The sequence below is a fragment of the Fusarium poae genome (genome assembly GCF_019609905.1).
Source record: "Fusarium poae strain DAOMC 252244 chromosome Unknown contig_1, whole genome shotgun sequence".
Taxonomy (NCBI): domain Eukaryota; kingdom Fungi; phylum Ascomycota; class Sordariomycetes; order Hypocreales; family Nectriaceae; genus Fusarium; species Fusarium poae.
The window spans coordinates 573,449-584,669 of record NW_025408659.1 but is presented as its reverse complement, the minus strand read 5'-3'; the positions used below and the strand labels follow the sequence as shown (position 1 = coordinate 584,669).

At 48.7% G+C, this 11,221-nt stretch overlaps 3 protein-coding genes across 3 annotated transcripts; 1 reads left to right on the top strand and 2 right to left on the bottom strand.

Annotated features, from left to right (window-relative positions):
* Positions 1–460: 460 nt before the first annotated feature.
* On the top strand, positions 461–1,018 carry FPOAC1_012983 (uncharacterized protein; the record flags this gene model as incomplete). Its single annotated transcript, XM_044857325.1, has 1 exon — positions 461–1,018. The coding sequence occupies one exon, from the start codon at positions 461–463 to the stop codon at positions 1,016–1,018; it is 558 nt and encodes a 185-aa protein (XP_044701508.1).
* Positions 1,019–1,687: 669 nt separating this feature from the next.
* Positions 1,688–2,182, bottom strand: FPOAC1_012982 (uncharacterized protein; the record flags this gene model as incomplete). Its single annotated transcript, XM_044857324.1, has 1 exon — positions 1,688–2,182. The coding sequence occupies one exon, from the start codon at positions 2,180–2,182 to the stop codon at positions 1,688–1,690; it is 495 nt and encodes a 164-aa protein (XP_044701507.1).
* A 105-nt stretch (positions 2,183–2,287) lies between these two features.
* FPOAC1_012981 (uncharacterized protein) lies at positions 2,288–3,934 on the bottom strand (the record flags this gene model as incomplete). Its single annotated transcript, XM_044857323.1, has 1 exon — positions 2,288–3,934. One exon carries the CDS (start codon positions 3,932–3,934, stop codon positions 2,288–2,290), a length of 1,647 nt encoding a protein of 548 aa, XP_044701506.1.
* Positions 3,935–11,221: the final 7,287 nt, after the last annotated feature.

Here is an 11,221-nt window from a genome sequence, read left to right as displayed (position 1 = left end):
AAGAGGGGTTGTGGATGGTACCTACCTAAACACGGTGGCTTGTCCACCTCCATTCGTATGGCAACAAATAGTTCACCATCATATTCCCCTCATCAATACCGGTTGTCGACGATCTGAACTTACACTATCTACCTAAGAAACGCCAGTACGCGCTGAACACCGCACGTTCCTATTTCGTATCCACCATGGAAAAAACCATAGACTGTGAAGAAACCATAGTCTTTACTCCCACTTCGGTAAGTTTAACCCGCAGTAGCTTGCAGAGTGGCTTGGAATTATTTGAACTATTCTACAACTGAATTAAGGACGTGCAGGCAAGTGAGAGTTTCTGTAAAAGGAGGAAGAAATCAACTTCTACCGCCAGGTCAGTCTCTACCTATAGGGACGATAGACGTGGGAGATGTGTACCGAGGACAAGAAGCGAAAATGTCGTAAAGACGACAAATATTCTCACCAGAAAATGAGAATTGAGCATGCGCAAGATAGGAATCCGTCAGACAAGTGCGAGGCTACGGTTGAAGTTCTGGCACTTGAACTCCAACAGAGGGACGATATGCCTCAGATGAAAATCGTTCCTCGCCTTAAAGAAGCAGAAGAAGGTCGTTTAAAATGCGACCAAAGTTCAAATTCTCCGACATATCACAACGAACACACTCCGAAAGTCGCGAACAACAACACAGGAAGCATACCTGTACAATCACATGACAGCCTCCATGCAAGGCCGGTGTCCAAGAAGACTGTGGTAACCTTGGATGATATTTCGGAGCATAAGATTCCTGAAGCATCTCTGTCAGTCAGGGAAAAGTCTCCCAAAACTTCCAAGTCCAAGAACGAAATGACAAAGAAAGATGTGGTCTTATCGTCGATCACTACAAAAGCGACCTCACTACCCGGGATCAAGTCTTTTCAGCCAGACGTGCTCATGGGTCAGAAAAGAAAACATGATATCCAGGGCCGTCTCTCAGGTGTCAGTCTTAGAGAGCTCCACGAGCGATCGCTTCAACCCCGGTTTACGTAACACCCACCTACCGGTAGTTATAGGAGGTTGTTACAGTGCCGAGACAGCTCTCTGACCGGTAGTTCGGTCATCCAGTTAGCCGGTCTCATCCGGTTAGCCGGTCTCATTTTCACCAATATTCAACACATGGGGTCAAGGGTTCAGCAACCTCCTCGGGAAGCGTTGGAGTCCACAGTCTCATATCAAGCTTTGAGATCACACTTTCCGGGTTAAAAGGAGCAAGCCCAGCTCCTCTAAAAACCCCTTTGATATTTTTTTCAGTTATAGTGGCTTGGAAGGCGGCGTAGAAAGCGGGAAAGAACTCGGTCTTCGAAATATAGGCTATAGAACATCTGATCCGACGCTCTATTTCTCTACCATATGTCTTCTTTAGTGGCCCAAAACACCCGACATCAAGAGGCTGGAGTAGATGAGACGCATGAGCCGGAATATACATGACGACCCTAACATAATCTCAGCGTAATAGCACTCAATCCCTTATCCGTTTCATGCAGTTCTTTCAGCCTCTGGGCGATGACACCAAGTCCATGTCATCTCGGTAGGTTTCTTTCAATACGATACTTGTCCGAATAAGCTAAAGGTATCTCCTCCACACCAACGTCACGCTTAGTAAAGCTGATATCCCTATATTACAACTCCAACCACCACTCACTCACAACAATGAAAACCCTATGAAAATGCAAACTGCATAACTTCTTCTCCCAAAGCCTCCTCAACCATAGCCAGTCTAGCTTGCCAGCCGGGTTCCATAAAACGAGACATAATCATCAATCGTTTCGCCGCCGTATCAATCCCCATCTTCTCTTTCATGACCTCGGCCTTCTCAGCTTCAAGCTGCCCAATCCTCTTGGTAGCCAACGCAATCTTGCTATCGGTTTTGAAAAGCCCAGAAGTACTCTTGTCAAGTTGGCTTTTGACTACGGTATATACCTCTTCATGTTCGCGAACCGTTCGTCTTCGTTTATCCAGGAACGTGCAAAGTTCGTTATCCCCAGCATATTTGTTGTAGAGATCTTCCAGGTCCCTGAGCAACTTTTTCTCGGTGGTCATTGATTTCTCTACATCCTTGAGCGCGTCTTGGGCTTTTTCCTGCTCCTTTGCTTGCTCGTTCTTTTGTAAGTCTGAGGCTGCGCTCAACTGTGATGAGTCGGCAGTGTTCGTCATTGATGGATGTTAAAAGTTCTTCGAAGCTCTTGATATGAGGAAATAAGGCAGCCGAAGCGGCCTTCAAGCTTGATCTGAATCCGTCTCCGGTGGGCTGAAAGGAAGTTAGTTCAGGATGACCGCATCGGATTCACTGTATTTGTAAATGTTACTTACAAGAAGAGCGTTCCAATCCAATGACCCAGTCACCTGTGAACTTGGACATTGAATGCCAGCAGTCTTTTGACTTTTGGTTGAAGGGGCTGTGAGTGATTCTGAACTGCTCGCCGCTGTCCGGTTGATGAAGTTGTTGGTGGATGTAAATGTGTTTACTGGCGATGACGGAGCAGGGCGCTTGTTAGCCCCAGCAGGGGCGATGGGACGAGGTGTCCATGGTTGACTGCCTCCTAGGTGGGAGTATAGAGATGCCTGAGGAGTCGCATTGATAGACGCCGATGGTCGGTGGTTCGGTTGCTGCTGAAAGCTCTGGGAGGCCTGAGAAGTAGTGCCGGTACAACGAGACAGTGCTGGCTGCGAGCTGGCTTGTGCGCGAGGAGTCGAGGAGCTTTGAGAACTCGTTGTGGACATTGATGGCTGGCTACTTGATCGTTGGTCAGGCTGTCGCGCGCTCTGGGAGGTGGGTAGAGATGCTGATGATTGTGCGCGAAGCTGTACAGAGTTCTGAGCCGCGGTTACTGATCCCTGGCTGTCTGGTTGTTGCGGAGGGCGCGTAGTGCCCTGTGGGGTTGTCGCAGGAAAAGACACGGGAGTCTGAGGATTGCCCGGAACAGATGACGCTGTTTGCTTGAGCGGTTGCACACCAGATCGTTGAGCACCCTGGGTGTTCTGAGAAGCAGAGGTGAGAGACGCCGTCGTTTGGGAGCTTGGTGGTTCGCGTGGCTGCGTCGAGCTTTGAAAAGCCCGTGGAGTTGTAGCAGCAGAAGATGCCGAAGCTTGTTCATCTGGTCCCTCTGGACGGCGAATAGAGCTCTGGGGGGTATCATGAACCAAGCGAGATGGTGGTTGAAAGCCGTGCCGAGGGCAAGCGCTTGACTCGGCTGCGTTGGAGCCGGAGCTGGAGGCGACAGGACTGCCCCTGGATTGCCCATTGGTTATAGCGAGCCCAGACCTAGGATTGGCCGCCATGGTATCCTCCATAGGCTCATCATCCTGGATATTACCGATGTCTCTGCTTCGCGACCAAAGGTCTCGTTTATGAGGGACGCTCTCTTCCTCTTCGACAGTCAAGTCAGGATCTTCTTCAGTCTCTTCTTCATTTTTGCCTCCGTATTTGCTGAGATCTTCTCGAGAGCCTAGCGCGATAATCTCATCAACCGGTTCAGAGTTTGCCTTGGTTCCGTCACTATCCGCAGTCCGATCATCATCATCCGCACGTCCATTCCATCGCCGTGTTTGTTTAGTATCAATCCCCATCCCACGTAACCACTTTCGCACCTTTGCTATATCTAGCTCACGAAGTCGCGGGCGATCTGAGCGCGGATGGCTAGTAGCGAAAACCTTCAATCTATGGCGCACCTCGTCGAGCTCCACGTTCTCAGCAGCCACTACCAGAGACACCAACGTAGAAAGGCTCTCGATAAGTCGAACACCCCAAGTCTCAGGTACAAAACCTTTGCAGAACTCAGTTGGCCACATGCCACATGCTTGATGAATGCGCTGCGCTGCGTGTAACGCTCGCTGGGTTGGATAATCTGGTGATGATGAGGCGCGGTTCAGTGACGGCCTACCGCGTTTGCGCGCAGATGGAGTCATGATTAAGTAATAAAAAAATGAAAGTTTAAAATAGCATCGGTTGTCAAGGTTGTAGTCATTTAAGCGACTATGTCGGGTTAGAAGTTAGAACAATTTAGCGTAGCCACAGGTCCTCTGAGATCCGTTCTCCCGGGCATAATAAACACTACTACTACTGCTGACCTTCAACCCCAGACGGAACTACTTATTAGCAGGGTAGGGAATCAATCCACAACTTCCACGGTTGGGGGCTCGTGGATTGATATGTGGATTGACGTGGACGCTAGTCATAGGGATGAGTACCCTGATATATTTCGTTAATATTTTCTATGTATCTCTGCGCAAACACTAACAGATCTAACCATGCAAAACAGCGGACGCGTTGTGACACGTCGCGACGCGCTATAACGCCTGAACCCAATTGTCTCCTCCTTTACTCGATTCATGCGGTCGGTGAACCTTCAACTTCGAGATAGCAGACTTACCTCTTGACCCTGAACTACCGCCAACAACAAGGGGCATACCGAGGTCCCTCGGCGTTCTCTGAATCCAGACCCCGAAGTCCGCCAGCCTTCTACTTGGGCACCGACAAGTGATGAGGAGCGGAGAATCTTCCGCGTCTGGAAGGGATGGCCTGGAGCGCCAGGAGTAAGGCAATAGAAAGTGTCGGCGACGGGTTCCCGAATTGTCCAATTAGGAAATCCGAGTTAATGTGACAGGGGTCTTCCATATTATGGACATCAATCCACAAAGCCGGATAATGACGTGGATGGATTGATTCCCTACCCTGCCTATCATGGGCTTTTTGTAAAATGAGGATTGACACGAAGGATACAGAGTAAGTATGTAGGCTAGGGCCCTATGAGATCGGCTTTCCCGTGTCACAGCCTGAGTCTGAGCCCGAACCTGAACCTGATCCTGGGGGCGTTATAGCTATATATATGAGAATGCAGTGTAAGCGAGGGACCCTGGCCGTGTCATCCCGGGCGTGATAAACTCTCTCCCTCTCGCTACCCTGCCTATTAGGGCGACAGTTGAATCAACAAGGGAGAATGCACATTTGCCATGTCAAGAAGCTTCTCGCTACCGTTGACCCCAAGACCCGTCGGAGATATGTAAGGCGACAGATATGATTGGCAATACTTGCAAGAAAACGCTTCTTACGGGCCACATAGAGAAGTAGTATCAGTGCCGTCATTGCAATTACGTAACAGCTAAAAAACCCGTCGCATCAGCCGTAAGTATTATGGGGTGAAATAGCCAGCACTTCCGTTTCACATTGCCGATACAGGAGGGAGCAGCTTTCAAAATCTCGACAAAAACAAACCGATGCTATTTAGACAGACAGAGCCGTCAATCGGTTCGTTAGGCTTTGCCATGCGTCGATTTCAACGCTTGGCCGTCTGCGAATGATGCTAACTTCTCGCTGGAATCAGCAAACCAGCTCAGCGCATCGTCCTGGTTCGCATCTTGGGCCACCCCTTCGGGATATTGCTCGACAAACATCTGGGCTCAGTGTAGTGGAATCAGGGGTTGCACGTGGCGCAAAAGGATCCGTGCACCCGTGCACGGATCCACCAGAAGTGCTAGTGTAGTGTCGTGGATTTGAACCCTGCTCCTAGCTTCTGGCTTTCGCTTCTTCTCCTTTCCTTTTCTTCTTCTTTTTTTTCTTCTTCTTTTTTTTTTTTTGTTATCGCCACTTCTTCTTTCTGAATTGTGCCTTTCCTCTCTCTGCCTTCTTTTCGTCATATCCTTGTTGACGTTGACCTCTGAGCTTTCTCGTCTGCGTACCCACCTTCACGCATTGATGCATCCAGTACGCATGGTGTGCTTCGCTGTAATGTCATGTGAGCTAACGACAAAGCTAAAAGTGACTAGCGGCCGATGTGGACACAAAGCGGTCAAGACCACGCCAAGTTAGACCGAAGCTAGGCACGTTCCGCCAGTGTCCAGGACTGCTTATCCGAAATATTTCGGCGGTGCACCTGTCGGCCGGTACTGGATTGCTGACCCTTTCGAATAATTCTTGGCCAGTCTCTTAGCCGAAATTGACGACAGGCAGGGATGAATTGTCATTTGTCGGGACCGCATCACTTCCACGTAGACCAGTCTGTCTTTGAACGAACGATGTCCCAGGCGGGAGCCCAAAACATGGTTGTCGTTGTTGTGGACTCGATTGTACAACCCGCAGGGGTTTCAAATGTTGACGCGAGACTGAGCTTTTTTCTTTCTTTTTTCGCTATATTTTCTCTAGGATTAAATATGAATTAGGTATCAAACAAATCGGGAGACCTGGGGTGCTAAGGCCCTAGTGACCGAGCAATCCAACGCAGATGTGGTAACAGAAGCTCTTTCCTGTTTTTCACCCACGAAGGTGTTTTTGAGGTTTTAATGAGGCCACACTCTGTTACGCAGAAACATCTCGCACTAATGGCTCGAGTGGGAGTGTTGACTCAACACTGTTGAGATCCGTTGTTTTTGACGGATCAATGGCTATTCCGATCCATTGGTGGCTGGGATGTGGATATCTTGTCTATAGCTTCCGCTGGTTAGCGCTAGCCTTTCTTCTTTAATCAATATAATATGCTCATTTCAACAAAGATTTGGGATTGCTTTGACCTGCTTTACCAATCCATGCCGGCATTCTAGAGCAACATCCTTGTGTTTTGTCCTGAGGTGTGTATTGACCTCGTTGGGGAAGGTTGCAAATCCGCATAACTCGCATAACGTATATGATAAGTGAGTGTGCCATCCAAGTGAGTGTGCCACTTTTTCCTCCTACATCTAACCTTCCAATTTATGAATTGATTTATCAACCACCAGATATGTCAGACCCAAACTATAAGGCTAGAATGCTTCTTGCCCTTCAGGCCCTTCAAAATAACCCAAACCTAAGCGTCCGACGCGCTGCAGATATATATAAGGTCGATCGTATGACATTACGTCGCCGTCAGAATGGCATTAAATCTCAATGCGATTCTATCCCAAAGTCACGCCGACTATCTGATCTAGAGGAACAGATCATAGTTCAATTTATTCTTGACCTAGATTCGCGAGGATTTCCCCCGCGACTGCGTTTTGTTGAAGAAATAGCTAACCGACTGCTCGCCGACCGCGACGCGCCACCAGTTGGCAAGCGCTGGGCTCATAACTTCGTCAGGCGGCATCCTGACCTAAAGACACGTTTTTTTCGTAAATATGACTAACGTGCATGATAAGCGAGTGGGACAGACAAGCGGGTGGGACAAAAATTTCAACCCTTAATCGAGAAATAACAATAAAACTACCATGCAGTACCCACCTGCCGGTCATACCCACCTACCGGTCAGCGAAAAAAGAAATTCCCCATACAAAATGTCCAACTTCGCTTGCACAGTGCTTGGCCAAAATTGAAGTTATTTACATGGAACATATTGTGTCTTACTGAGAGTTTCATGTTGTTTCATATTGGCATGTTCATTTGTATTTTACACAAGCAGTTTGGTCGCATGGCACTAATGTAAAATTTCTCGAAATGTCTCCTTCATCACCCAGCCTCCCCGAAATTTCATCAAACTTTTATCTGTAGCAGCTTCCTTTAATCGCCTTGAAAATGCCTCAACAGTCTTATACAGAGAATGATGTCATTGAAGCTATACTGGATGTTACAGATAATCACCTCTCGCAGCACCAGGCCGCCCAGAAGCATGGAATGCCCCAAACCACTCTGTCTGACCGATTAAGAGGCCTACCGTCAAAGTCCGAGGTCACCCAACCTGCCCAGCTGTTATACAAATCCCAAGAGGCTAGATTAGTTACATGGATACTTTGACAAGAGGCCTTGGGCTATGCTCCTTCCCACAGTCAAGTTCGCGCCACCGTAGCTGCCCTGTTGAGACAGCAGGGCCGGGAAAGGCTCTATCGGTGTACACTGGCTAGCCAGGTTTATTAAACGCCATCCAGAGATCGATACGAAGGTAGGAAAACGCCAGGAAGCTGCAAGGTTCAATTCTTTTACCCCAATGGCTGTCAATTGGTACTTTGATATCCGGGAGAGAGAATATGGCTGGCTGGATCAAGCCTGAGAACACGGTTAATGTTGACGAGGGCGGTATCATGGCTGGATTTGGTGAGTACTGACCACTTCTGATACAAGACTTACCAACAAATTGCAAATCTAGGTTTGGATTCCTTGGTAATTGGCAGTAGCGATCCCAGGAGGAAGGCCTTCCTCAAAGGCTCGCAGTCCCGCACTTGGACTAGTTTTATCGAAGCCGTCACTGCAGATGGCCGTCTTCTAAAGCCGGGAATTATCTTCAAGGGCAAAGAACTTCAGAAGCAGTGGTTTATTGATGAGTTTAACAAGATCGCCGACTGGTATTATATCACGTCCGATAACGGCTGGACAGACAACCATATCGCGGTCGAGTGGCTCAAAGAGGTTTATCTGCCCCAAACTCAGCCAGCAGATGAGTCAGATGCAAGGCTCATAATATTAGATGGCCATGGGAGCCATGTATCTGTGGGTGTCTACCTGTTCTCGATCAGAAATACCGCTGACTGAAAATCCAGGATGAGTGGATGGCCACGTGTTTTTTGAACAACGTATATTGCTGTTACCTGCCTGCACATTGCTCTCATGGCCTACAGCCACTGGATAATGGTGTTTTCAACGCATCCAAGGCTGCATATCGAAAAGAACTCCAAAAACTGGCAAGCCTGACAGATTCTGCGCCGGTGGACAAGGTCAACTTCATCAATCAAGGCTTATGCCAAAGCCAGGGAAGTGGGTATGACGAAGAAAAACATCCTTTCAGGCTGGAGAGTAACTGGGAACTGGCCGATTTCACGACGGAAAGCGCTCATACATGCCGAAATCCAACCAGACATGCTTGGAAATCGATCGTATAGATCGATTTCCAACTTTGAACGATCGATTTAAATCGATCGTCACCTTCAGTTGATCGATATCGATCGATGACCAATTAGATCAGTTCTGGGTTTCGCTATCCCTATCTACCCTTATCCTGCCTACCAGTTGAAGAACTTGCCTCCAATTCTCGCCTTCAAGTAGACTAAGAGGAAGAGTCGGCCGGTAGATGCCGGCTTTGCTCCAGGATCGAAGACACTGGGACATGCCCACAATATGCCGTCGTAAACGTGACCTCAGTGGTGTTATCATCCTCCCACAACTGCTAAAGTCTCTCTCCGTTTCTGCCGAGGATGATGGGATAGTAAGAAAGTCAACGGCCATGTACGACAGCCGAGGAAAACGTATAGCACCAACCTCTCTCCACCAACCAATCGGATCAGCTTTGTATGCCATGTTGTCAACTGGTGGCTCTGACAGATACTGGTCAAACTCGTCTTGTGGCGATATCGCCGCCGCTGGTTGTCGCTTGCACTGTCGCCCTTTAGAATCAGAACTGCCCGTAGCCAATGAGCGACTGAAGGCCAGCCGGCGTTCAATATAGTCCAAGGCACTCGTAGCCTCTGCTGCCGAAACGGTCCCAGACCCCGCCCCATAAGCCTTGTTCTTGTACTTGTCTTCCCACATGGTCGTTAGGCTTCTCTCATACCTTCTCCTCCATTCTGATGTCTGACGAGTCGGGAGTTGGTCCCAAAGCCGTTCGAGAGCTCGCCATTTCTTACAAGGATGGAATACAACGGCCGCTACATAAGCAGTGGAGCTCAGCTTGCCATAGTACTCGTTCAGCTTCTTCCATCCGAGCTTGATGTAAACCTTCAGAAGTCTCCGAGTGTTCACATCCATGTCGTTGAACATTTGCACCTCTTCCATGATCTGATCCTCGTTCTCTTCAATCATCACTCCTTGAACGGCCAGCTCGAGGTGATCAAGGAGCATCTCCACCGTTGGGAAATACTCGTCGAATCCCCCTGAAGTTGAGCGTTTGCCAGCAATACCCTCACCTTGTAGTTGCCTTGAGGCGACCCTGAAAGGCTGAAGGATCCTCTGGAGCGCGGCAACAACTTTCCACTCCTCAAGAGAAAGTTTTTCTTTCAGTATCGCAGGTTTGTCTTGGTCTTTACCCCCTTGCGTAACCCAACGTTCCTCAATAGTCGAAGCAATGAATACATAATCCGTGGTCCTCGGTTTGTTCCGGAGGAAGCATCTCTCGCAGACCCATACTATCTTGCGAGTCCGTGGCCTATTATCCTTCATTCTGAATCCGAAATGCCACCACCATGTCCGCTCTCGAGAAGGGTCGTGGCCTATCGTAAACCCAGGGAATCGCCTGAATTTATCAGCCGTCCAAACATCGTAGCCCGGAAATTTTATGGTTGCATATGTCATCGAGGCTGAAATAGTCGACGGCTCGGAAGGTGGCGGCGTAGTAGAAGCCGTCTCTATGCCCTCATCAAACGAGTCCATGGTGGCGGGAGCAGCCTGGCAAATAGTGTAAAGGAGGTTAGATTGGAAGACGAAGGATTCAAACCGCTCATTTTCGCTGGTTATATCCTGGCTAGCACGCGTCGCGTAAGGTTAAGGCTGGTCGGGCCCCTGACGGCTTGCCGGGGTGGACGCGTCGGGAGGCGGATTTGTCGCGTATGACGCCGGCTGGTTGGCAAGCTACCCGGGACACTTTAGATATAAGTTGGCAATCGGCGATCGTATAGATCGATTAGAGGTTTGATCGATATGACACCGATCGAGCAGTTTTCCTCAACGATCGACTGGAGGTTTGATCGATACGATATCGATCGACTAGGGTTTCTAATTAATCGATCGATATCGATTGACCACCTGGATCGATTGATCGAAATCGAAATCGAATCGATCAATCGAATCGATCAATCGAATCGATCAAGTCGATCAGTCGATCGATTTCCAACCTTGGGCCTCAGCCATATCGTCCTCTGTATATTCCCATTGAAGTCGTGATTTAGGCATTTTTCTGCTGTTGTCGAGGGTAAAGATCAAAAATCACGAGAAAGAGCGGTGAGGAGGTTAGTGACCATATTGAAAATATTTCAATAGCATGACTTGCATATATCGCGTGCCCAGCACATCCTCAACAGGTCCTTATGCACGTGGGATAAGCACCCCACTTTTCGCTCCAATCATCAGCTACCTACCCTGTAGAGGTCGAACGCACGCCATTCGACTTGCATATTGTCGAACCGACCTCGTTCGACTTGCATACCTCCAAGTATATATACATTCTCTTAGCACTAGATAGAACTTAGCTCACCAGCTATCAACAAAACTTCTTTACCTGAATACGCCTTACCCGCACTATTCACTATTAAGAGACGTGACACTTCGCAACCGCTCAGTGACAACGCCCTACGCATCTGCCAACATAA